Source organism: Madurella fahalii (assembly GCF_045866475.1).
Source record: "Madurella fahalii IFM 68171 DNA, scaffold_2, whole genome shotgun sequence".
In the NCBI taxonomy this organism is placed as follows: domain Eukaryota; kingdom Fungi; phylum Ascomycota; class Sordariomycetes; order Sordariales; genus Madurella; species Madurella fahalii.
Window position 1 is genome coordinate 4678180 of NW_027263972.1, and position 26502 is coordinate 4704681.

At 56.2% G+C, this 26502-nt stretch overlaps 7 protein-coding genes across 7 annotated transcripts; 5 read left to right on the top strand and 2 right to left on the bottom strand.

Annotated features, from left to right (window-relative positions):
- Nucleotides 1-541: 541 nt before the first annotated feature.
- ras2 lies at nt 542-1374 on the top strand (the record flags this gene model as incomplete). The annotated part of the gene is made up of 2 exons (XM_071059538.1): nt 542-646; nt 772-1374. The coding sequence occupies 2 exons, from the start codon at nt 542-544 to the stop codon at nt 1372-1374; spliced, it is 708 nt and encodes a 235-aa protein (XP_070915639.1).
- Nucleotides 1375-9388: 8014 nt separating this feature from the next.
- MFIFM68171_04119 (Membrane anchor Opy2 N-terminal domain-containing protein) lies at nt 9389-10720 on the bottom strand (the record flags this gene model as incomplete). Its single annotated transcript, XM_071059539.1, has 2 exons — nt 9389-10632; nt 10690-10720. 2 exons carry the CDS (start codon nt 10718-10720, stop codon nt 9389-9391), a joined length of 1275 nt encoding a protein of 424 aa, XP_070915640.1.
- A 4303-nt stretch (nt 10721-15023) lies between these two features.
- On the top strand, nt 15024-17869 carry CHS3_2 (Chitin synthase, class 3; the record flags this gene model as incomplete). The annotated part of the gene is made up of 3 exons (XM_071059540.1): nt 15024-15098; nt 15160-17676; nt 17732-17869. The coding sequence occupies 3 exons, from the start codon at nt 15024-15026 to the stop codon at nt 17867-17869; spliced, it is 2730 nt and encodes a 909-aa protein (XP_070915641.1).
- A 1110-nt stretch (nt 17870-18979) lies between these two features.
- Nucleotides 18980-19673, top strand: UBC12 (NEDD8-conjugating protein ubc12; the record flags this gene model as incomplete). Its single annotated transcript, XM_071059541.1, has 3 exons — nt 18980-19000; nt 19065-19158; nt 19231-19673. 3 exons carry the CDS (start codon nt 18980-18982, stop codon nt 19671-19673), a joined length of 558 nt encoding a protein of 185 aa, XP_070915642.1.
- An 829-nt stretch (nt 19674-20502) lies between these two features.
- Nucleotides 20503-21985, top strand: ILV5 (Bifunctional acetohydroxyacid reductoisomerase; the record flags this gene model as incomplete). The annotated part of the gene is made up of 5 exons (XM_071059542.1): nt 20503-20716; nt 20781-20812; nt 20880-21158; nt 21225-21892; nt 21958-21985. The coding sequence occupies 5 exons, from the start codon at nt 20503-20505 to the stop codon at nt 21983-21985; spliced, it is 1221 nt and encodes a 406-aa protein (XP_070915643.1).
- Nucleotides 21986-22236: 251 nt separating this feature from the next.
- On the bottom strand, nt 22237-23545 carry MFIFM68171_04123 (uncharacterized protein; the record flags this gene model as incomplete). Its single annotated transcript, XM_071059543.1, has 2 exons — nt 22237-23033; nt 23206-23545. The coding sequence occupies 2 exons, from the start codon at nt 23543-23545 to the stop codon at nt 22237-22239; spliced, it is 1137 nt and encodes a 378-aa protein (XP_070915644.1).
- A 1294-nt stretch (nt 23546-24839) lies between these two features.
- On the top strand, nt 24840-26341 carry MFIFM68171_04124 (uncharacterized protein; the record flags this gene model as incomplete). Its single annotated transcript, XM_071059544.1, has 2 exons — nt 24840-25291; nt 25348-26341. The coding sequence occupies 2 exons, from the start codon at nt 24840-24842 to the stop codon at nt 26339-26341; spliced, it is 1446 nt and encodes a 481-aa protein (XP_070915645.1).
- Between the last annotated feature and the right edge of the window lie 161 nt (nt 26342-26502).

Genomic DNA, 26502 nt, shown 5'->3' on the forward strand with positions numbered 1-26502 from the left:
ACCACAAGCAAAATCGACGGTACCGTATCTACCCAGCTTGGTGCAGACCTAGGTACACTAAAAGCCACCCACTCTTGTCAATACCTTTTGCTCCACCGCTCCTCGTCGCCAAAAACACTGCCTGCCCGCCGCTGACACTAAGCCTCAGCCCAGCATCGCTGTTGACCGTTTCCCACTCGCGGCGACGGTTTCCACCGAACCACCACCGACATCTCGCCGCCGCCGAGAATCCCATTCCCCGTTCCACACATTGGGACTCCCTTCTTTTTGCTTTTTCCCGCCAGAGTGGGAGTTGACGCAAGCAAAAAAACCATTCTACCTCGTCTTTTACTCGGCCTCCCTCTTTTTCTCTAGTTGGCCTTTTTTAATTTTTTTTTTTTTTATTTATAATTTTTCCCCGTTGCTGCACTCGAGACCCCTCATCGTCTTGTTCCAAGCTAAGATCGGTGCCACCTCTCGTTCGGTCCCCGTCCGATAGCCCGCACACAGCATACCACAAAGACCTCGGTCGGCGACGCGATCCGCCAACACATCCCCCAAAATGGCGGGCAAGATGGTGCTATACAAGTTGGTGGTGCTCGGAGATGGTGGCGTGGGGAAGACGGCCCTAACGATCCAACTTTGCCTGCAACACTTTGTTGAGACGGTACGTTATTTTAGGTTAACATCCACCCCGTCCGCCCGCCAGCACAAGCGCCGGGGTTCCTGCTCTCCCGACTCGCTGCGACGGTTGTATCTGCACTGGCAGCTCGCTAACCTGCGGCCCGATAGTATGACCCTACCATTGAGGATTCGTACCGGAAACAGGCCGTGATAGATAATCAGGCGTGCATGCTTGAGGTGCTGGACACGGCAGGGCAGGAGGAGTACACGGCGCTACGAGACCAATGGATCCGAGACGGCGAGGGCTTCATCCTAGTATACAGCATTTCGTCCCGGTCGTCGTTTACGCGAATCAAGCGGTTCCACCACCAGATCCAGAGGGTGAAGGAGTCAACGGCGTCGTCACCTTCATACCCCGGGTCACCAATCTCGGCCGCGAATCCTGCGGCGCCTGTCCCGATTATGCTCGTAGGGAATAAGAGCGACCGCATCGCCGAGCGGGAAGTCTCGACGCAGGAAGGACATGCCCTCGCGCGCGAGCTGGGCTGCGAGTTTGTCGAGGCTTCGGCCAAGAACTACATCAACGTCGACAAGGCCTTTTACGACGTGGTCAGGATCCTGCGGAGGCAACGGCAAGCCGCATCCCAACCACTCTCCCCGACGGGGAGTGGCAAGTACGAGTCGAGGAGGGCGGATTCCAACATGCAGGCCAAAGAGGGCCGCTACCGGCGCAACCAGAACGAACGCCGTAGAGGGTGTGTCATATTATGAATTCGACAACTCGCATGTCTCTCCTCGGCGCCCGGCGACAGTCGGCTCAAGAAAACATAAAAAAAAAAAGAACAAGCAAAAGAACACAATCACACATTTCTTGGCGCCGATTGCGCGAATATCTCCCATTCGATATGCAACCATGGCAATCTCGGGCAGCTTCGAAGTGTCTTCGACCTTGGCTTCCTTGACAGCCGCGAATCGGTCATTCCACCAGATTTCTCGCTCATATTCCACACCGTTTTTCTCTACAATCACCAGGCATAACCGATCCTCCCACAAGGCGAATGGCGCATGAACCAAAAGAGGGCATCATTGGGGCGTAAATATCCGATTTCATCCAACTACGGGGAGGGGTAAACATCCTTTTTCTTCATTTCTTTTGTCTTCAGAGAGACTCTCTTGTTATTCTTCTTCTTCTTCGCTGTTTATTTGGGCACGCCGTGACATTTCTTGGAGTCCGGGGCCCGACGCGAGGGCGTCTGTTCAACTCAGCTTAGTCGGGAGTGCGTAGAGTCTTTGATACCTACGTCTGGGGTTCGCCGGAGGGGTCTTTCTTGGATGTGATCTCGGCAAGGGGAGCTCAGCCGGGGGACCGCTGCTGAAGGAAGAGGACTCTGCTATCTTCCTGGGTGACCCTGGGAACATGCGGGGAGACGGAAACCCCGGTGGGAGGCCGAACAGGCGATTGAGGAACGAGACCACATTTGCAGACTAGTTTGGCGGCGATCTCTTGGACACGCACCTACACGGATGCTCCATTTGAGTAATTAGCTGTCTGCTCATAGTTTTGCTGGCCGATCCCTCGCGACCTTAGCTAGCTAGCTAGTACTGTAGTATCTCATGGCGAACTCCCCAAAGACAAAATACCCTTAGCAATCAAATACCCATTAAGAAAAAGAAAAAGAAAGAAAAGGAAACAAAAAACAATAAGTGCCGGTCCGCGAACAGCCTGTTGTGTGTCTGGGAATGTCCCTGCAGCAGCTGCAAGTCGCGCGATCACCCCAGCTGCTCGGCTAACCGCAAAAGCTAGATTTGTCGATACACACATGCGTACCCTTGCTAGGACGTGATCAACATGCCCAGGCGAGCCCATCCGGCCGGCGCTAGTTCGCCGCGAAGTGTGTCTAGTATGGTATGGTTTTGACAACACATAACCCTATCGACCGTCCGGCCTGCGTTGTTTTCTCTCGGAGAGGGCAACTGCTGCATGAACCTGCTCTACTTTTACAACCACTAATTATGCAGGGCCAGGGCAGGGTGATTAACACTAGGCATGGGATGGAAAGGGGGTTTATCGGGGAGTTTCTCCATGAGGGATATTTTGCTTTTCTTTTTTTCTTTTTTTTTTTTCTTTTTTTTTTTCGTACAATATATTTCATCCGAGTCCACTCGAACGCTTAATAAAGAAAAAAAAAAAAGAAAGTTACCGGACCTTAGTTAAACTCGGAGATGAGGCGAGGTTTTAGAGCCAGGGTTCAGTTCAACTGACACTGCAACGGTAGGGAAATTCACAGTTGCAGAGACCCAAAAAAGACGAGAATTCGGATGAACACCATCCCGCCACCAACCACTACAAGTTCGTTCGGATTGTTTTTTAGCTTGACAGTTTGGACGGGTAAAAGAAAAAAAAGAAGGAAAAAAGAAAAAGAAGGCACATTCGCCTCCTCCTCCTCTTTCTTCTTCTCTTGATCCGGTGACCCGGCTCTCTTGCCACACCGTCGGTATCACTTGGTCATGCCACCGGAGAGACAGACACCAGAAACACGGGCATGGTGTGCGTAACGAAGAGTAGGGGACTTCGGGATCCAGTCCTCCTCTTTTCTCCATGGGAGGTGGGGCGGCAAGCGGAGATGGGGATTTGGGATGGGGGAGATCCTCTGGGAGTGGGGTGTTTTGCGCGTTGGGCTTTGCATGGCCCCCCCACCGTTTCCCTAGCGTCACCTCCACTGTCCGCTGATGATTTATGGTTTGGTCTGATCCAATCCGCTGATCCACTGAGTGGCCGAGCTTCAAAGCTGCCGCTCAAACTGCGGCGGAAAGCTTGCAGCGTGCCATTGCGGGTTTGCGGGTTGCGGGCATGCACGCACGACGGGTGTGTGCGAGTGTGACCGTGGGTGTGAGCATGAGTGTGTACGTGTGTGTGCGTGTGTGTGAGTGTGTGTTGCAACTTGCAACTTGCATGTGCGATGGGACTCTGATGAGCAGGAGCTCGACATGTTGACTTTTGCCGGTGCGTTGGTTGTGTGTATGGCCCACGTCAGCTTCTTCGTCGATCGGATGAACTTTCTTCTTGTCCTTCAGATCTGTGCTTCTCTCATCCTCCAACGCCGGCTCTTTGCAGTCTACCCGATCGGCTCAAACGGACGGCAATAGCGTGCCGCCTCTCTCTTGTTTGAAGATAAACCACATGAAGCATGAAGCACAAACACCGGACAGAATCCATGTGGGCCGAGCACTGTCGCAAACCCAACACCAGGCGATCGCCGGTGTTGGTCCGGACGAGGAAGAGAGAACGGTTGCTTCTTCCCGGCCGGGACGAACAATGCCTGGTTCCGAGAGTGCCCTCCCTTCTCTTCCCCCAGGACGCACCCTGATGAAACGGCCCTGTTTATCTACTAATTCTATTTTTTCCCCCCTTCCCCCCTGCTCCCAACGGCCACAAGATACTACACTGCCGCGAGCCATCGCCCTCGCCGCAGCTCCCTGCGGGTGGATCAGAAGCGTTGGACCGGCGTAGCAATATTGTCAAAGCCGGGGCCCCACTGATGATGGTCCATCGGATGCTTGTCCCATCGTCCATTGTCTGTGCTTTTGGCACCGGTTAGGACTAGGCTTCTCCAGTTCCAGTGTTCCAGCTCCTCCTTGGTTCTGGTTCTTGCACCCGGCTAAAGAAAATGGGATCTTGTCGATGGAGGGTCGGCAACCGTTGGGCACCACCCTCGATGAGGAACGGTGGTGGCGCCCGTTCCGCCATGCTGATCGCAGAACGAGTCCTGTCCTTAACGGAGAGCAGATAATCTTGTTTTGGAAATAATGCGGAGGAACTCTGGTGCAAAACGGGCGTTCTCAACCACACCCCAAGAAAGCCAAGATTCTGTATCCCACCCCACCATTTTGATAAAGCCATCGGCTTGGCGCCGGGAGGCGGGAGGCGGGAAGAAAAGAATGCGGCAAACGATTCTTTTTTCCGCCAACGGTCTTGGGACGTCGCCTTACTCTCCGACATCAAACCGCGCGGCACACGTTCTTGTTCCAGAGACAGAGACAGAGACAGAAGCAAAGTCCAAAAACGGCATGGCATGGGATGGCAGGACATGGCATGCAACAGATGTGTTACCTACCTGACAGTTCGGGGTTCCAAGCCCGCTTTCCCACCCCGGCGGTAACGGCATGGATCCGGAAGGTGACCTCCATCAACAAAATCCTCAACGGCGTCCGCTCTCACCACCCGCCTGCACAGCCCCTGGGCTCTCCCGCCTAGGGTCCTGCTCCGACAGCCACCGAACCCGACAGAGAAAACCCCAGCCGCACACCGCTGGTCATCGGGGGGAAGAGGAGCCTATGTCACCCGGCCCCCCGGTTTTCTCCCCCATGGGGGCTCCACTTCTTTGCCTTTTAAACACCCCCGGCCGACTAAACGACCCAGGGGGCCGGAGCCCGGAATGCTTCCGCGACCAGCCTCACTTAAAAAGTCTCAGTTCCAGCCCAACTAACGATGACCACACCGCTCAACCAACACGAACCCGACACGATGGTTCTCCCGGCCTCCGGGGACGAGTGCCGGTCGCCGGGTTGGCTAGCTGGTTGCCAGGGGGGAAGGGGGGAAAGGACCGCGAAGGAAAACCTTTTTTTTTTTTTTTTTTTTTTGTTGGCTGGCACGCTGTGTCGTCCCAATGATTACCCCACGGGAAATATTGAATACGACAATCTGGAAAGGGGCCGGCGCAGGTGCCCGCAGGCGCGAGATGATGATATACGCGTGCCTGCATAGGTGAGAAGTAACCCACCCCCGTCACATGACGACATATGTCGCTCTCGGCACGCCGGAGCGGTAGCTGTTATGTCTACCTCGGTGAGTCTTTGACGCGCACAATCCCCTACCGGGGGACTGTGCGCAGCCTCTGCTCGGTGTATTCCGTGCCGGGAACGACCGGGATCCCGGAGCGGAACCGGCAGGCAGGGGAGGGAGCACAAGTACATATAGAGTGCGAGGCTGGGTGACGCCATCAGCCCCCTTCCTTGGGGTTGGGAATGGATGGATCGAAACGAATCCTCCTACTGGGAGGTTAGGGGGCAGGCATTGATGTGAACGCCCGGAGGTGAGGAACAACCCCCGGACCCCACGTGGGCTGAGCGGTTTTGGGATACCTCTTCGAGGACCTGGTAGTAACGGCGCTGCTGTGCTCTCTTTCCATGTCACGTTCCGGCTGGTCCGAACCACAGTGCTTTCTTATTGTACCTTGGTTTTGTTGGGACAATACTACCTCCCGTCCCAAATCCCGGTGTCCTTATCGAGCCCAACCGCCAACAGCATTGTCTTACTGGATCAAAACGTCCCTGTCCAGGCTTTTGGTCGACGGGAATGCCTTCCGGGCGTGTTGGTTGTCCGATACCAGAGACACGCGAGTCGGTAATCCTATCTTGAGCTTTGACTCGGGAGGGTTTGGTTTGCGAATAGGATTGTTTCCCACGGTGGCGAGAGGTAGGACGCGGGACTGCTTGGTCCTGCGGATGATACTTGCATGTGTCAGCCGGTGGAGAGAATAAGACTGTTTGGGTTCGGCCCGCATATGTTAGTGTGCTCACTTTATGTTGACTAATGTAGCTAGTGCTATTGCTTATGCTGGGCTTGTTTCGCTCCCGTGCTTTGCAGAAGGGCTGACCCTGACGTGGAGTACGGACCCGACAGCCAAACTGTGTTGATAGATAGATAGATGGAGAAGAAGCCGTAGGGAGCCGGTTGTGTTGTTCTGGTGTTTAGGGAATGTCCAAATACAGCGATGTGAGCCGTCGTATAAAACCTCGTAGACCGAAAGGGCACATTATATGTGACGTTACTGGCAGCGCCGGATCATGATGGTCATTACAGCCTCTGGCATTGCCGCGTAGCCAACGGCCTTAGCACAACACTTGTCATTACCAAGTAATGGTACTATCTTTCTTGTGATAGGACTTATTCTACATATTATCCCAACAGCCGCCTACATGTCACTTCCCTGCAGAGGAGAACAAGCATGTCTTCCGCGACCTTGTGGTTGATATATTTAGCCCACGCCGCCATCTTTGTGTCCTCTGATTGATTATATGCTAACGACGTAAAGGGGGCGGCGGGTTTCTGGGGTGACTAGCCAGTGCTGGCAGCAATTGACGTCCTAGTATTTTGTTATCATGATATCTCGGTGTGTACCTGGTTTCGGCATAAGACCTTGGGGTGTTCCTCCACTAGGCAACTTATGCCACCATTATATGAGGATTTCCTCAAGAACTCTGCTTAGTAAGTTGGCGTCCTCAAGAATTTACATCTAGCTCAGCGGCACTGTTCTCGATCTCCCAAATGGAGAAAATTCCGGAGACTGCGCGAGTACGTTACTGATAGCCATGCTTGCTTCTGCTGGTAGACTCTGGTCACGATGTAGACCTTTAGAGAGGAAGCTGATGTCAGGATATCGGACTTCGATCAGCCATAATTGCGAGCAGGTGAACAAAGCAAGGTCCGGGACTCGAGATGCACCAGACATATATGTTACCTTGGAAGGTAGACTTGGCATCGTCGTCGGTGAGAGATCTCCCTTCATCTCGTCAGACCCTGGGCGGTTGGAGACGGCAACAAGGGAGAACGACAATGAGGTTAGGCATTGGAAAACCACGGTAAAGCGGTTGGCAACGACGTTTCAATCGTTACTATCTTGCGGTGCGCGGCCTACTCGCCTGTTGATGGGGCACATGCTCGTAGAAATGGGGTGTTTATCATCACCCGGACGTCACCGCCTAGCACTGGCAATAAATCAATGATGGTAGCTAACCGCGTACTACGACAGGGTGTATCGGTGATGTCATAATGGTGTCTAGCCAGGCACTTCGGTGGCCTCGTTCAGATAAGTTACTGTCGTAATGTTTATCACTCGATATTACGCTTATCGTTAGCAATGCCGACCTCATCCGCTAGCTAGGTAGTTTCAGAAACTAACTGCGACGTTCCTTTCCCGCTCTGGATAGATAGGAGCGATGGTTGGTTCCCCCTCGCTGGGTGTGCTACGAACTCGGAGGGCGAGACCTCGACTTTCGTCACGCTTTTATTCTGTTTGTTACAAGTAGCCATAACATCCGCCATGTCCAACCACATACAAAGCCGAAAGGTCACAAGTTGCAAAGACCTACCTCCTATGGACCGAGAGATTGGCGTAGGCTGGAGAAACACGGAGGCTCATTTGGTGTTGACCTTAAACGTGGCCATATCTCTTGGTCATGATACCGCACCAGCATGGCAAACGATATTTTCATGCCCGTGTAGAAGAAAGCAACGCTCGTGTCCGAGATGCCAACCTAAACAGCTATGCCCTAACGGAGACTGAGGGCACGCCGCAATGAGGCGAAGCCTTGCCTAACCGCCCCCACCGGCTCTGATATCTCTCCGGAGACTAGAAAAACCACCAGAGATCAGCCAGCATTTCCTGCAGACATGGCTCTCACGCTATCAGGTTTTACAGCACCCTACCACTGAGCACAGGATGACAACCAACGCGAAAACCAGTTCAGCTCTCACCCCATTCAAACAATACAAGCATACTTCCCACAGGGGGAGTAAACAAACCTTCAAATGCGCTCCGAAACTCAATATTTCCAAAGTCCTAACAAACTCCTCGTCATCCCCTCCGCCCCCCCACGAAAACCCAACCGACCCTCTTCCACTACCCTCCATGTCCGTTCCTTAGCTACCTGGCCCATCCACCATCACAAACACCCAAACCGACACAACAACCGAACAATTGTTCGGCCTACAGGTACGTAACACAGACCATACAGGAGTATGTAGTGTGTGTATGTATGTGTATGGGGTGTATATTGTCACAAGTCGATCACTTCCCTCTCCTCCCTCTCACCGATGTCCAGCCAATATACATACATACAGGTACAGAACGGAATGGACAGCCATCCTTCTATTTCCGTCTCCCTCCCTATTATGTTGGGGGGGGGGGGGGAGATGGACAAGAATCAGCCGCAAGCCGCAGTCGTACATGCGTATTTCCCAAGCGGAAACTGAAGTAAGCCATGGGATGTCAGCCAGCAAGTTTTGGGGGCCGCTTTGCCCAAAGCCCTCCTTGTTCCACTCCAACTCAAATGACCTTGACAGACAGACAAATAGATTTCGTTTGTGATGGATTTGGTAAAAGATACCCGACAACAATCAATCAGATCGAGACACGAAAACTAGAATAAGCTTCATCTCATCAGTTCACATTGCGGGTGGGTAGGTAGGAATGGTGTACTACCATCCCGTCGTGCTACATATCTACCTTGACTTGCTCAGCAGCTTGCTCCATAGTTCAATGACCTCATTCCCCAAGCAAAGCCAAGTCCATAAAAAGCCTTATCCAATCGTGGAACGGAACAGAGATCAATCGATCGATCAAATCCTCCTGCTCGGAACAGTAAAACATAGAAAAAAGCCCCCTAGTTTAAAAACGCCTGCCTGTAGAAACCCCTTTTTGAAAGGTCTCCCAACCCGATCGATAAGTACCCACGAACCAAAAACACCAAACACAAGTGGGGGCGCAGCCACTTCCGGCTTTAGGGGGCTTACGACTCTCCCACATATCCGACCCAAAACTAGATACCAAGAAGGGTAACCATAGTATAATGAAGGGGAAGGAAGAAAGAAAAAGAAGAAGAAAAAAAAAAAGAGAGACAAAAAAGAAGGCTCCCATATGTCGCAGAAGATCTCGTAGGCTCGAGTCGCGAGCGGTAGGTAAATGACGCGTAATATATCGCACGGCCGATCCGACTCGCCCTATCATGACGTGGCGTGCTCATCTCCAAATGGACTCCTTTCCCTTCCCTTGACCGGGAGCGACGAATCCCTTTGTGACGCTCGTCTCGTCGCCTCCTCAATGACGGCGCTCAGACTCGTCGTACTCTGTGCGGCAGATTTGGGGGGATCTGAGAATGGGCCCTGGTCCACGGCGGGCGAATCCACGATGATGGTGGCAGCGGTCGAGTCCCGAATCGTGGACCCGGAAATGGTGGGTGACATGGTGGCGTCATCCTCTGACCTGGGTGACTTGGCACCCACCTTCTTCACGCTCCCGACGCGGACAACCATAGCGCGGGCCGGCGTGGCCATGTGGGTGCTGGCATTGTTCAGGAACGTCGAACCCACGCTGAAAGTGCTGCCCGTCGGGCTGGGCGGCCGAAGGGCGTTGTACTTCTCGTAGTCGACGGCGGGAACGGGCGGAGTTGAGCTCCCGGTCGAAGTGTTGGAATGGGCCGACCTCACGCTAACCATGGCCGGCTTGGCCCGCATACCAGTCTGGGCGGGGGCGACGACGACGGCGCTCTTGCCATAGATGGTAGATGCCACGCTGGACCTTGGCGCGTATGACGTCCGAGCATACGAGGTGCGGTCCGAGAAGGACGAGAGCCCCGAATACGTAGAATCACGGAGGTCGCCGGGAACGAAGAAGTGCTGATCGTCTGTAGTCGTCGGAGTGCCGGCTTGCGAGATGGCGATGGGAATGGGCGGCACCGGGGGCACGAGTACCGTCGGTGATGCAGTCGCTCGGTTCGTGACGCCGGGGATGTAGGCAATCTGGATAATGTTGGACGCCCGGGTGAGGACGGTCGAGGCGATCGAGTGGACCGTGTGTGTCGAGGCGCGGTAGGCGCGCTGTTGAGCAAATGTCTTCTCACTTTCCGGGACTTGGACCTGGTCATCATCCCATGGCTCCTGGATAATAGGCTGCCTCCGCGTCCTGACGCAAAACCTCCAGACTAAGTAGGTGATGATTGCGATGGCGGCGAGGCCACCGACAACCCCCCCAGCGATTGCACCGACGTTGTCTGAAGCGCCCTCTTGGTTTGTTGATGATTGAGCAAGAGTGTCTGTGCTAGGGACGCATGTTGCCCTGCCGCACCCATTGCAAGCCAGGGGGTAGATGAATTGGCACTGCGTGCCTGCTGCGCACTCCGGACATACGAGCTTCACTGATGGGTCGCAGATAACGCAAGTCTCCTGGGCCGTCTCGAAGTCGACCGTCACTGCCACCGTGTTAGACGTTCCCACTTGACGTTTTCTCACAGCCGGGGTCACCTCACAAGAATCCGTGGGCGCTATCGTGGTAGTCATGATGGCGCGGTCCGTCGCGGGGACGCGCTTGACAATGGCGATTGTGCTTGATGGGCGACTACTTGGCTATCCCGCAGATCCGCGAAGGGAAAGCCCGGACCATTCGCCCGTGTCGATCAGTCGGCCGGGTGCGTTATGTGTCTCACAGAGCAACGACTGTGGGTTCCAGAACCACTCGAGCGTGGCGAGATGGGGGACTAAGATTCCCGCAGGCGTTTGAGTATACGAGGGAGAAATGGAAGTCCGGATTGGCCGGGGATGCTGACGCGGCGATGGTTTGAAGGCGCAAGGGAGAGAGGAAGGTTCAAGGGGGGATTCAATCAATTCGTGGCGGCGAAACGAGTGACTGAGAGGCTAGCTCAAAAGAACGAAAAGACGAAGGGAGAATAGCCAACCAAAACAAAATTCACCAGAACGGCATCTGACGGCTGGGCCTCTTGCGACATGGGCAGCCAGGGACGAGGAAGGCCAAAAAGGGCGTCGCTGGTGGCAATTGCGTCCAAGATTGAAGCCGACGTAGACGGCGATGAGCAGCAATTTGGCGGGTTTTAGCAGGGTGAGAGCGCGGAGAGGCGGAGGGGGACCCAACTTTGAGAGCGACGGGCCACCGGCCTGGCCCTGGCTGCCCTGCTCGGCTTCATTTGCGGAAGGGGCCACTGGGGAGGGCAGAGCCACGCTGGTGGGGGCCCCGCAGCGGTTGAGCGAAACGTCTTGGAGGGCTATGGCCGCGTCCGATTCGCTCGATCACCGGAGCCTGGCCGCCCCTGGGTGCTTCCCTTTGTGGCACGGGTAGGGTCCATTTCCCCTCCCACGAAATCCCACTTTGCAATCTGCCAATGGCCATGCGCGGAGGACCTTGGACGAGCAAGATCTTGATCGTGGATCACTCTTGTTTTCTGCACGTCGACTCGGGATCGCTGTATGCTACACCACACTTCACTACACTACACTATACCACACTATAAAGGCCGCGTCACTGCGACGGTTCTGATGAGTTAGACGATTGGACGGCCATGGACATCGAAGGGCTTGGCTTTGCCTGGCTTGGCCTTGCCTTGCCTTGCCTTGCCTTGCCTTGCCTTGCATGGCTGCAGGAGCCCGCCGGAAAGAAAGGGTGACCTGCAGCTCGCCGTGAACGTGGCAGCCCAGCCAATTGCAGTCGATTGCGGGTTCCCGAGCCATCTAAAGAGGCCCACTTCCGAGGGTCAATCACCACGAGTTGATCGTCGATCTGGCTCTCGACTCCCGTCCTGTGATGTCGGCCATCTGATCTGGGACTTCGCCGTCTGAGATCAACAAGGCTGCGATGCCGCCTGTGCCCGCTTGGCAAGCTGACGCGCGGTTAATTTAGGCCATACTCGTCGCTGCAATGTCCAGCCCTACCGTACTGAGAATGTTCTCGTAGAGGAGGTATCTTTGTGGCGCTGGATAGGGCTTAACACACATTTTCTTCAGCTCTTTATATCACCGGACGGTTGTTGATTGCCCTGGCGTTCATCTACCCTACCTATCACGACCCAAATCCGGGTGCGTGAGATATATAGATTTGTATGACTATGAATGCTAGAAAAACAGGGCAAAACAAGTTAAGCAGGGGGTTGATCTTGACTAAAATCCTTTCATCGACATAAAGCTGGGTTTAGCCGACGGCGAGCTGGTGTTTTTGGCACGGAAGTTGGGCCATTCAGATGGTCGGGATTCTCTGACCAATAACTGCCCCGTTGGACAGCGGAAATTACATGGCATTCTGCATGCTTTGCGACGTGGGCCTTGGGATGGCGTGCAAGTTATTGCTCAACTGGCCCGTTGTCCTTTAAGCAGCGGGATTAAGGTAGGGTTTACGAAAGATTGCAGCCGCTGCCAGGCATTGGTTCTGGGCCTGCGTTGAGGGGTTTTCAGCCCAGTCCGGAATCCAGCTGATCACCTCAGTTGATCCTCTCGGATGCTTATTAAGCATCAGGTAGCTGGGGATAATGGGAAGTCCAGTGTCTCGTCAAAGTTGAATGATCGGACGGTCTGGAAGACGCTCGGAAAAAGCGCTCGAAGGCCATGAGAGACTTCTGTGGTAGGGCCGCATCCTCAGAGCCGGTAGAGCCCATGTCTGCACTGCTGACGAGGCCACGGTATTCCTTTGGACTCATAAGACGCGAACCAGGAAAAATGCTTGTTCGAGCTCGGCGCATGGCGCGATTCGTTCTTTAATTACATCGTCAGCAATACTTGCCGCATTCGAGAAAAAGACGGCCCCCAAGCCGGAAAGCCTCATTATATCCCTGGGTTACCCTGAAAAAACAACTCGCTCCCGAAATTTTGCTGCTTGCCAGACCAAAACAAACACGGCCGACACCGCCTAGGTAGCTCGTCGGGTTCCTCTGGAAACGCTGACGGAATGGTGGATCGCCGGGAATGTGGCTGCAGGACGCCAGCACCGAGCGGGGGGGAATGCCGGGCTGACGTGACCCTTGGCGGCCGCTGCTGGACAACACAGCGGACGGATGCGCTGGGGAATTTTGACCCTCGACTCTGCGCTCGAAGAATTGGTGAGGAGGTTAGACCGTAGGTCAGCATTTCGCCTTTGAAGATGCTCGTGAAGCCGCTGACGGCGGCAATAGCGCGGCAGCTCAGCCTCACAGTGGCACCCAACACAAAATATGTAAAAAAGTGGCCGCCCCGTCGAATAAGTGCCAGCCCACCAAAGACCCTCCTGCCAAACGCGGTCTTGGCGACCCTACTCTATTTTTGGCCGGGGCCACTGGAGATCGGAATGCTGGGATCCCGGCGGCCTCGTAAAAGCGGACACAGCGAGCAAGGACGCATTTCTCGACACGGGGACGCATACATGTACACTAGCATACGAAGCGGAATAACGTTTCTTTACGTCTTCGTGTAGCATGTGGCAAAAGGCGCAAATGGAAACCAGAGACCCGTGCCGCGTGGTTGGGTGATCCTCGTGGCCACAGCAGCGCGAACTTCTTGCAGGTTCTACCCAACGTTGCAGCAGCCCAAAAGCCAAGATTGAAGTTTGCAGCCGCCGGGTTCTTTTCAGAAATCGAAACCGTCCGCCGGGAATCTTCACATAGGTGCATTCGGGAGAAGACGCGAATGGAGTGCTACTGTACTAGGCATTGTGGGTGAGTGTTGTTTCAGGCGCTCGGCAACAGAGACACCCAACGGCGGGAAAATGCCAACCTAGCTTTGTTTTCTTCCTCGCAACGAACACTTTCAGGATGTCGGTTGCCATGAGACGACAGAAAGGCGGTCGGCCGGCGCTTCAAAGTGAGACTGTGGACAGCCTAGAAGAACGCCAAATGTGATGATCCGTCGGGGAGGACTGGTCGGGCGGCGAACACAGCACTGGTTGCTGTGGTTGACACTGCAGGCGCATGCAAAAGGAGACAACAGACAGCGCCCCCCGGGTCCACCCGCGCTAGGAATGTCGAAAACAAACTGTCGTTGCCGAGCCGGAATCGGGAGGAAAAATTAGCGTAGAATCCAGAGAGATGGGATTGAGAGCTTGAAGTTTGCAGAGAATTGCCAAAAGCCATCCGTCCGAAGCGAAGTATGCTTGATGCCGTCGACAAACCACAGAAACAAACTTAGAGCGTGAAACACTCCTGAGAAAAAGAGAAATGAATCCCAGGGTGGGAAGGCAGTGCTTGGCGCTCAGGGGGTTCCGGTGCTGGCGGCGCGACCGGGGTAATGCTGGACTTGACGTCGTTCGTTCGTCGGCGGGCAATTCTGAGTGGGCTTGGGATCCGAGCCACTCGCAATCGCGGCCTCCCTGGGTACCCAGCGCGGTGGGGCCCTCCTAAATGGATCCTGGTCGCTCAGCCACAAGCCTGCTCACCAACTCCATAATACACAAGGCCCATCTCCTGAGCTCCTGAAACCAAGTTTTCGAGACCATTTTTCCAACTTCATTTTCCTTTTCCCATCGAAGCAACGCCATCGTTGCGGGCTGGCGATCCATCGGGAATCGCCGTTTTGCACCGTGATCCTACCGTTGCGGGCACCCGACCTGTTTGTTGGTTCTTGGATCACATTGGTCTCGAATTGGGTACCAGCAAGCCAAACAACGAGGCAGCTGACCGAGTTTTTTTTTTTTTTTTTCCCTTGTTCAGCTCCTTAGACTTGCTCAAGCTCTCTACCTTTTGCTTTGCCCTGGGCCGACAAAACCCACGACAAAGACGCTCCCGATCGATCGTCGACAATCCTAGCGTAGCATCGCAGGTCATTTAAATACCGTTAGCCCTGGTTTGTTCTTCGCTGGACGCTCTCGCGCTTAGGCGAGTCTCTTTACATAATGGCGTACCACGGTCGAGGAGACGGCTACGACGGTCATCCGATGCAGGATCTCAGCGCGCATCACCATGGCCAAGTGAGTCTTGAACATTTGGCTCGGCGAACGTGACGTGGACGCTGACAGGCAAATTTCACAGCTCGACCAAGATGAGGCAGGCGCCGCGCTCCTCAACCAGAATCAGGTGTACGACCAGGATCGCCTGGGCACCCACACTCCTCCAGCCCGGCCCGTCTCGGCATACAGCTTGACTGAGTCGTATGCCCCGGGCGCCGGCACTACACGAGCAGGCATCGGTGTCAACCCGACTCCCCCTCCCGGGAATAGCGAGTATGGCGGTGCTTCAGGCTACTACCGGCCCGAGTACTCGGCCGATCCGGCTTTCAGGATGTCCTCAGTTGACGCCGACGAGAGCTGGATCCAGCGGCAAAACCCGAACGCGGCGCCCGCTGGTGGCCTCAAGCGCTACGCCACGAGAAAGGTTAAACTCGTTCAGGGTTCCGTCCTGAGTATCGATTACCCCGTTCCCAGCGCCATCAGGAACGCGGTTCAGTCGCGGTACCGAGATGAGGAGGGCAACAACGAGGAGTTCCTGAAGATGCGCTACACGGCGGCCACCTGCGACCCCAACGATTTCACCCTCAAGAACGGTTACGACCTGCGTCCCCGCATGTACAACCGGCATACCGAGCTCCTAATTGCCATCACTTACTACAACGAAGACAAGGTTCTGCTGTCGAGAACGTTGCACGGTGTCATGCAGAATATTAGGGATATCGTCAATCTCAAGAAGTCATCCTTCTGGAACAGGGGCGGCCCCGCTTGGCAAAAGATTGTCGTCTGTCTGGTCTTTGATGGTATCGAAAAGGTGGACAAGAATGTGCTCGATGTACTAGCCACCATCGGTGTCTACCAAGACGGTGTGGTCAAGAAGGACGTCGACGGAAACGAGACAGTTGCTCACATCTTCGAGTACACGACTCAGCTCTCCGTCACGCCGAACCAACAGCTCATCCGCCCCATGGATGACAGCCCGCAGACGCTACCTCCGGTGCAGTTCATCTTCTGCCTGAAGCAAAAGAACAGCAAGAAGATCAACTCGCATCGATGGCTGTTTAACGCCTTCGGCCGCATCCTGAACCCCGAAGTGTGCATCCTGCTCGACGCCGGTACCAAGCCGAGCCCCAAGTCCCTGCTCGCCCTTTGGGAGGGCTTCTACAACGACAAGGACCTAGGCGGTGCTTGCGGTGAAATTCACGCCATGTTGGGCAAGGGTGGCAAGAAGTTGATCAACCCGCTCGTCGCCGTGCAAAACTTCGAGTACAAGATCTCCAACATCTTGGATAAACCGCTGGAGAGCGCCTTCGGCTACGTCAGCGTCTTGCCCGGTGCCTTCTCGGCGTACCGTTTCAGAGCCATTATGGGTCGGCCGCTGGAACAGTACTTCCACGGTGACCACACACTGTCCAAGCTTCTGGGCAAGAAGGGTATTGAGGGCATGAACATTTTCAAGAAGAACATGTTCTTGGCCGAGGATCGTATTCTCTGTTTCGAGCTGGTCGCCAAGGCGGGCCAGAAGTGGCACTTGAGCTACATCAAGGCGGCCAAGGGCGAGACTGATGTGCCCGAAGGCGCACCCGAGTTCATCAGCCAGCGTCGTCGGTGGCTGAACGGTTCTTTCGCCGCCAGTTTGTACTCGCTCATGCACTTCGGGCGTATGTACAAGAGCGGGCACAACATTCTGCGCATGTTTTTCTTCCACATCCAGCTCATCTACAACATTCTGAACGTCATCTTCACCTGGTTCTCTTTGGCTTCCTACTGGCTTACAACGAGCGTCATCATGGACCTCGTCGGCACCCCGCAAACCCCCTCCAACACGTCGGCGGAACGGCACGCCTGGCCCTTCGGCGACTCGGCCACGCCTTTTTTCAACGCGGTGCTCCAGTACATCTACCTCGCGTTCGTCATCTTGCAGTTTATCTTGGCGCTGGGTAACCGGCCGAAGGGGTCCAAATGGACGTATATCACATCGTTTATCGTCTTTGCGATTATCCAGGCCTATGTCATTGTTCTCTCGGCGTACCTCGTGGCCCAGGCTTTCGTCACGCCGCTGAGCGAGCAGATCAAACTGGATACTGCGCAGAACGCGCTCGAGTCGCTGTTTGGCGGTACGGGCGCGGCCGGCGTCATTCTCGTGGCTCTCATCACCATCTACGGTCTCTACTTCCTTGCTTCGTTCCTGTACTTGGACCCGTGGCACATGTTCCACTCGTTCCCCTACTATATGCTGCTCATGTCGACGTACATCAACATTCTCATGGTGTACGCCTTCAACAACTGGCACGACGTGTCTTGGGGTACCAAGGGTTCGGACAAGAACGACGCGCTGCCGTCGGCCCAAGTCAGCAAGGGCGAGAAGGACGAGGTCGTGGTGGAGGAAATCGAGAAGCCGCAGGAAGATATCGATCAAATGTTTGAGCAGACTGTTAGGAGAGCGTTGGCTCCGTTCAAGGAAGAGGAGAAGCCGGAACCCAAGGATCTCGAGGACTCGTACAAGTCCTTCAGAACCATGCTGGTCGTCTCGTGGCTCTTCTCCAACTGCCTGCTCGCGGTTGTCATTACCAGCGACAACTTCAACTCGTTTGGCATCGGGGTAAGCATTTGCCTGTCCCGGAGACCAAGAATTAAGGATGCTGACGTTTTACTAGCAAACTGCGACTGCACGGACGGCCTGGTTCTTCAAGTTCCTGCTCTTCGCCACGGCCGGTCTCTCGATCGTCCGCTTCATCGGTTTCCTGTGGTTCCTCGGCAGGACCGGCATCATGTGCTGCTTTGCCCGGCGCTAAAGCGTTATCGTCGGGTGCGGGCGTGGTTTCCCATATATACACCTTGTATATCAACGTAGCCCGGCCCGTTCTGACTTCTCTGGTTTTTTTTTTTTGTTTGGCCCATGCAGATTCAGCACAAACTGGCTTCTTCATTTGCCTTCGGAAGCGAGCGAACAAAGAAAGATCTCACGATATCATACCGGACAACTGGTCGAGGCTGCAGATTGGGTCACTTTTTCTTTTTCCATGGTCGGGGACTTTTGTGAGGATATAAAAACTTGGGGCATTTACCGGTGGCGTTGTTTTGCCTTTGCGCCGTTAGCTACAGCTGTGTTAGGGATGTTGTACAGGTGTTCTACTGATTTAGCAAGCAATGCCGCGGGGTTAGTAATGAGAACGTTTTAATTCCGGTTGTGCTTGTTTGATGGATGACGTGATGGGATCGGAGGTGTGCAGTACTTACCGAAACATACAATGTGAGGGTTAGGGTTATGTATATAGAATACTTCGGGGGCTACGGTGCCGTGAGAAGCGTCCTACGGCCCTCGAGACGATCCCCATATCAAGCATGCCTCGGGGATTTACATCATCCACTTCAAGCGTTATTTGATTGTGCGTCGTACATTGACAGACGCACTGGAATTGCTCCTCGAACTGTACGGTGAACGGTGGGGAAAATCAACGGTTTTCGGCTGTTGCAGGCGGCCCCCACCACAGTGTAGCCCAGGTGTGGGGCCCTGCCTAGATGCCTGCCTGAGGTGCCTGCCTGAGGTGCCTGCCTTACCCAGCACGTTCGGGCCATCTCTAACCTTGGGTTCGAGGACCACGAACGATCGATCCGTCTTGAACCAACAGCCGGTTTTATAAGCAGTCTCGTATCTCCATCATCCTACTAGGTAGCAACGGTACCCTTGTACCTCGCATACCCTTCGTAGTAAAGGTTTGGTCGCAGCGTCCGCTTTGGCTTGATCGCCTCCGCCACCCGGTTACCCCTCCAAAGGCGCACGCTCGCCTTTCGCGCTGCTCTCCGCTTCCCGATTTCACCTGGACGCATCTTCTTTTGATACCCAGCGTGCGCACACATAGAGGGAGAGCGATACCACCACCCACGGTCGAGCAACCGTCAAGATGCTGAAAATATGGTCCATGGTATGGCGCTCGGGTTTGCAGTGCGCGCGGCGCGAGAAGGAGGGGCTGCTGACGGGTTGGGCAGAAAAAAGAACAGCAGAAGGCTGAGAATGCGGATAGCGCGGCAACGGGCGGGAAGAAGAAGAAGGTGACGGCGGCGCAATTACGGGTGCAGAAGGGTAAGTGTTCTTCTTTAGCGGCTGGTTGGCCTCAACTCCCCAACTGACTTGTGTGTGTCCTGCCCGAGCTAGATCTCTCCGAGCTTTCCCTCGGCTCTACGATGAGCACCGAGTTTCCAGACCCCGATAACATTCTCAGCTTCATCCTCTACATCGAGCCGGACGAGGGCATGTACAAGGGCGGCCGGTTCAGCTTCACCTTCAACATCACGCCCAGCTTCCCGCACGAGCCGCCCAAGGTGCAGTGCCGTGAGAAGATTTACCACCCCAACATCGACCTGGAGGGCAAGGTGTGCCTCAACATTTTGCGTGAGGACTGGAAGCCGGTGCTCAACCTGAACGCCGTTATTGTCGGGCTGCAGTTCCTGTTTCTGGAACCCAACGCGAGCGATCCGCTGAACAAGGAGGCCGCGGACGATCTGCGGAATAACAGGGAGGGCTTTAAGCGGAACGTGAGGCAGGCTATGGCGGGAGGGAACGTTAGGGGAGAGACTTATGAGAGGGTGCTAGTCTAAGGAGGCTTTCGTGGGGGACGCTAGAGGCGGACGAGTACTAGGAAGATACGTTAGGTACTGAGCGTACCGGATGGGTAAAGGGTGGATCATATTTATGGCCGTATCAAAAGAGGCTGGGAGGGGTCTGGGCATGGAATCGACATAGATCCAGGTACCGTGGGGCGTTCACGATGGCTGCCACGAAACGAATCGGGGTTTTACATCCTAGAGTATTTATGTTCCTTTGGCTGGTTCTGCTCTCACTCTGAAGGGGTCGGCCGCTCTGTGGGCATAGATGTGAATGCAGCATTCCAGGCTGGCCCACAGGGAAACCTGCGTCGTCCCGATCCAGGAGAGTAGGTGCACCGATGACTCAGCCGCTCGGTGCGATGTCCCTGGCGGTGCATTCCCGCTCCGATGGGCTGGCGGAGTTGAATTCCCCAGTCCGCTCCACCTCCATCGAGGCTGGCCCAGATTCCGTTGCTTGTGAAGTTGCAAGGGACGCCTCGAGCCAAGCCAAGTGGTTGCTTCGAGGCCCCGCAACTCCCGTCTTGCACCTTCAAAGAGCTTGGGTCCTCCGTAGCCACGCCGCCCCAGATTCACCCTGTCCAATGAGAGGGCTAAAGACCACAGCAGCCCCACCGTTGTGGCCCACAAACCAGCCCTTCAGGGCCCCGAAGTCGGTGAGAGCTCGCCTGGCAACCACAGCAGAGGGTAAAAATTCTGACTCGCAAGCTCCGATGACTGCAGCCAGACGGAGACGGTGAGAAAGTCCATAAAGCTATTTTGACCCCCGTTGCCCACCGCTGCTGCCTTTCCCCAAACCAATCCCCACTCAATTCACATCACAATGGCCTCAAGAAGCTTTTCCAAGGCTCTGCGCTCCCCATTGGGCCGTCAATTTGCCTCGCCCGCCGTCCAGAGGCGCACTTTTGTCGCCGCTGCAGGCCTGGTGCGTGCTTCGGCCGTCGCTGCTTCTCGCGCTGCTGCTCCGGCCCCGGCCAAGCAGCAGGTGCGCGGCGTCAAGACGATTGACTTTGCTGGCTCAAAGGAGGACGTCTACGGTGAGCCCGGACTTCCATTGCGTCAGGCTCGCACGGGTTGCTGATGGTGGTGTTTTGATCGCAGAGCGCGCCGACTGGCCCAACGAGAAGCTCCTGGTGAGTCACATCTTGTCATTTGCAGCTGAATGGGATGCTCTGCTAAACTCTGCCCCCTTCACGACAGGAGTACTTCAAGAACGACACTTTTGCCCTCATCGGCTATGGCTCCCAAGGCCACGGTCAGGGCCTCAACCTCCGTGACAACGGCCTTAACGTCATCATCGGCGTCCGCAAGAACGGCAAGTCGTGGCAGGATGCCGTCCAGGACGGCTGGGTGCCCGGCAAGAACCTCTTCGAGGTTGACGAGGCCATCTCGCGCGGTACCATCGTCATGAATCTGCTCAGTGATGCCGCCCAGAGCGAGACGTGGCCCGCCATCAAGCCCCAGATTACCAAGGGCAAGGTATGTTTTACGCGGACAGGAGGGACCCCGGAGGATGGGGATCCAGACGCTGACGGGAAATGCCAGACGCTCTACTTCTCCCACGGCTTCTCGCCCGTGTTCAAGGACCTGACCAAGGTCGAGGTCCCCTCCGACGTTGATGTCATCCTCGTCGCCCCCAAGGGCTCGGGCCGCACCGTGCGCTCGCTATTCCGCGAGGGCCGCGGCATCAACTCGTCGTTTGCTGTCTACCAGGACGTGACGGGCAAGGCCAAGGAGAAGGCCATCGCCATGGGTGTCGCCATTGGCAGCGGCTACCTGTACGAGACGACGTTCGAGAAGGAGGTCTACTCCGACCTGTACGGCGAGCGCGGCTGCCTGATGGGCGGCATCCACGGCATGTTCCTCGCCCAGTACGAGGTGCTCCGCGAGCGCGGCCACAGCCCCAGCGAAGCCTTCAACGAGACGGTCGAGGAGGCCACTCAGTCTCTGTACCCCCTCATCGGCGCCAACGGCATGGACTGGATGTTCGAGGCCTGCTCGACCACTGCCCGCCGCGGTGCCATCGACTGGACCCCGCGGTTCAAGGACGCGCTCAAGCCCGTGTTCAACCAGCTGTATGATTCTGTCAAGACGGGCGAGGAGACCAAGCGCTCGCTCGAGTACAACTCGCAGCCCGACTACCGCCAGAGGTACGAGGCCGAGATGGAGGAGATCCGCAACCTGGAGATCTGGCGTGCGGGCAAGTCGGTTCGGTAAGTTACGGACTTGGATCATTTCACCTTGACACTCTGTCAAGTTTGCTGACCGATTCTACTAGTGCTCTGCGGCCCGAGAACCAGAAGTAAGGCGGAGGCGTTGGTGGGATGGTGATTTTCTTGCTCGGGGAACAGTTTGATACTCTGCATTATGGGAACGGTTGGGCAGTCCGAGGCGACGCCCGACGGGACGGGGATACCCGGGCAAAGGGGATCAAAAGCCTTGATACGCATTGCGGTTTCTTTAATATTGACGTTTCAGCTGTAAACTCTGTACATATAGTCTCAAGCTGATGGGTCTGGTGGTTATCGATTTGGGTGCACACGCATATCCCCTTGCGTCAAGCGAAGAGGCTCCCCAGCGCATTCAAGTCGACATTCCCACCGCTAAACACGACGCCCAGGTCCCACCCTTTCTCTCCCCCTTCCTGCTCAACCATGGTCCGGAAATCCTCATTGTACAGCGCCACCGCCAGCCCGACCACGGCGCTCGGCTCCACGACGATCTTCATGCGCTCCCACACGAGCCTCAGCGCTTTCCTGATGTCGTCCTCGCTGACGCTGTACATGCCCCGCACTAACTTGCGCTCGTAGATGATGCTCCACGGGATCTCCCCGACGGGCGTCCGCAGCCCGTCGGCTATCGTGGTCGTCTTGACCGCCTCGACCCGCTTGCCCGCGTAGAACCCACGCTTGCCGTCGTCGGCCCCTTCGAAGCTCGGCTCGGCACCAAAGACTGAGATCCCCGTCCCCTCGCACGCCAGCGCCGTCCCGGACAGCAGACCGCCCCCGCCGCACGGCGTGATGATCCCCTTCAGCGTGACTGCCCCCTTGTCGTCATCGGCGGCGCCGGCGCTGGTGGCGGCGAGTTGCGATTGGAGCTCCAGCGCCGCCGTCCCCTGCCCCAGGATGATGTCCGGGTGGTTGTACGGCGGCACGAAGCGCGCCCCCGTCGCGGCGATCACCTGCGCCGTGGCGGCCTCGCGCTCCGGGTGGGTCGGCCCCGAGAAGGTGAGGCTCGCGCGGTAGGTGTCGCGGACGGCGGCGAGTTTGGGGGGCGACGAGTTGGACGGCGAGACGATGTGGCAGGGTATCGAGGAGGTGAGGGAGGCGAGGGAGAGGGCTTGGGCGTGGTTGCCTTTTTTTTATTGTCAGTTTATTTATTTATTTATATATTTAGTTATTTATTGGTTATGTTTTATTCGGAGGGTGGTGGGTGTTAGTTTGGCTGGTTCGGGGAGAGTAAAAGGGGGGTTGGTTAGGAGTAGACGGGATCCATGTAAGTCGGTGGAAGGTATTCTGGGACTCACCCGAGCTGTGCGTCACCACGCCCTTCTCGCGCCCGCCGTTCTCGGCCCACCCGGGTTCTTGCTTCAGCCGCTCGATGGCGTGGAATGCGCCGCGCGCTTTGAACGCGCCGACTTTTTGAAAGTTTTCGCACTTGAACCAGAACCTGAGAACGGGCTTGGCCGGGGTGCGGCCGGCCCATTCGGTGCCCTCAAGCTCGGCGGCTGTCCGCGGCGTCGATGCCAGCCGGTCCAGTGTCGCGTTGGTCAGCACCGGCGTCTGGTGGATGTACGGCTTGATCAGCTTCAGCGCCGCCTGCACCGACGCGCGGGTGAGTGGGGGCGCCGTGGACGGGTCGGCCATATTGCGGGGTGCGGGTCGGGTGCGGGTGCGGGCGCGGGTGCGGTGCCGGGTTCGGAGCGGATTCGGGATTGCTGGAGCGGAATCGGACCCCAATGGGCTCGTAGTGCAATTTCTGGGAAATGGGAGAGTAGGCGAGGTTAAATAGTGGATGGAGCCCTGTGAATTAGAGGAGGAAATATGATCTGGTGGATTCGGATTCATCCACATATCCACCCAAATCTGGGCAATGCCGCCTTCCGCCCTGTGATGCACAAGCGGAAGCCGATAACGGAAGGTGATAGTAGTTGGAGAAGTAAGCTCTCCTCCTGGTTGCACCGGGCTCCGCAGGGGAAGAGAGCCGCGGTTGACGTTAGTTACTTTTAACTTGACTCATTAGCACTGCCTCCTGCTCGCTAATCTAGCAGGTCTGAAAAGGGGCATATTCGAGGAGCGTTGTCAACGAGGACGTGGACGGTGTTTCCCGCTTGAAAGAGGGTGTTAACCAGTTGGCCCAGATTCGCGGAAATGCAGGTGAGCCCCTGACTAGGCATACTTGGTCCGGGTGTGGAGAGCGTCAACTGACTAGAAGTTAGCTACTTGGCAAGTGATGGCATCCGACCAAGCGCTGACCGTTCCACCCGGACCACCCGGTCTGGAGGCCGGAATCCATTCCGGCCACTTGGCTCGGCGTCCACCTCTCGAGGCCGGCTGAGGCCGGCTAAGGCCGGAGAAGAGTGGAGCCTTACCTAGATTCTATTACACCATCAACACTACAACCATGCTTCTGTGCCTCGTGCTATGACCATGTCAATGCAGGCTTCGGTGAGAGCACCGCGTCTGTGTCCCAGTAGACGCTTTATTGTTGGCCATGCTTAAAGGTCCGTGTTCGGATGTGCTCTGCTAGGACCTACAGCTCATGACGTCTAGTACTGTGCGCTGCAAGCCAAAAGCTGTGATGGCTCTTGCGAGTCTCTTCAGATTGAGCGCTCAAGGGTCCTTCTGTCTTCTTTGTTGCCCAGCGCAATGGCCGAGGGAGGTAGCTTGCACCAGCTGCCTCATCCTGCTTATCCCATGACAAAGAGAAACTCGTCGACCCGGGACCAGGGGATGGACGACGATCGGCTCGTTGGATCACTTCCAAAGAGGGAGGGGATGAGGCCGGAATAGATTCCGGCCACAGTCTATATTGCCGGCCACCGAATCTCGAATTCTCGTCTTGCTCAGCTCGCAGCACACACAACCAGCAACTCGGCAGACCATCAAGCAAGCAAACATATCTTCGTCTCAACCCAACCACCTATCTGCGATCGCCATCATGGGCTCCCTCGGTGAACCAACCGCCTCTTTCCATGTCCTGGACGACCCTCGCCCTGACGATACGTCCCTGCCCGCCTTCATGGTGTCAACCACCAGGGGCTTCCTCCCCAGGATGGACCCCATCGTGACCCTGCCCCCCGAGTTTGACCAGCTCGAGTCCATCCTGCAGCGCATGCCCGTCAAGACGCTGTCGGGCGAGCCGGGCCTCCTCGCCCACGGGAAGCTGGGCGACACAGTTACCAGCGAGCTGCCAGACCTAACCGAGCACATCGACAAGTACCAGCACAACCTACCTCTAATGAATGCCCTTTACCGGGACTATTCCTTCCTCGCCTCGGCGTACCTTCTTGAGCCGTGCCATGAACGGTTCGTCAAAGGCGAAGAGTACGGCCTGGGAAGGGATGTTCTGCCGGCGAATATTGCACGCCCGATCGCGCGGTGTGCTGCAATGTACGCTCATCCTCCCCTCTATTTCCCTACCGAACCCAAACTAAACCCCGTTAAAGCTGTGAATTCCAACCCTTCATGGAATACGCCGGCTCCTACGCCCTCTTCAATTATCGCCTAGCCGACCCCGCCCTCGGACTCGACTACTCCAACCTCCGCCTCATCCGCGCCTTCGAGCACGGCCTGGACCCCTCCTCCTCCGAAGCGGGCTTCGTACTAGTGCACATCGAGATGGTCAAGCACTCGGGCCCGCTCGTCGCGGGCGCCGTGGGCTGCCTCAAAGCCGCCGGCGCCGGCCCTCACCCGCCTCCCTCCCGCGCCGACCTCAACGCCGCCCTCTCAACCGTCCTGACCGCCCTCCGCAAGATCAACGCCACCATGGAGACCATGTGGGCGCGCTCCCGCCCCACGTCGTACACCTCGTTCCGGACCTTCATCTTCGGCATCACGTCGCAGAGCATGTTCCCCAGGGGCGTCGTCTACGAGGGCGTGTCGGACGGCAAGCCCGTCGACTTCCGCGGCGAGAGCGGTGCCAACGACTCCATGATCCCCCTCGTGGACAACCTGTTCGCCATCCCCATGCCCGACACGCCGCTGACGGAGATCCTGAAGGACTTTAGGCGGTACCGGCCGAGCAACCACCGGGGGTTTCTCGAGTGGGTCAAGCTGGAGGGGGAGAGGGTGGGGTTGAAGGACTGGGCGCTGGGGGTGGAGGGGGAGCAGGGCGAGGTGGGAGAGACCCGGGCGCTGTGGATCAAGGTGCTGGACCAGGTGAGGGATTTCAGGTGGCGGCATTGGTGCTTTGCGCGCGAGTACATCCTCAAGCGGACGAGCCACCCGACGGCCACCGGGGGTAGCCCGATCGTGACGTGGTTGCCGAACCAGCTGCAGGCGGTCATGGACGAGATGGTGAGGTTGTATGAGGCCGTTGGGCGGGATCTGGGGAAGGAGTGCGAGGAGATTATGGATCTGGTGGGGAGGCAGAAGGAGATGTTGGAGAAGGAGGTGAGGAAGTTCTGTGAAGAGCGGGGGATTAAGGGGACAACGGCGTGATGGGACGTTAGTCATTATTGCCTTTTGATGGCTGGGCCGTGTAGTATAGCCCCTGGTCTATGATATGGTAGTAAACTCCGCCGGAATGCAGCAAACTCTACTCAGACAATGCAGATCCAACAAACAACCTACCGCTATGCTTGTTCCATTCCTTCCTCTTA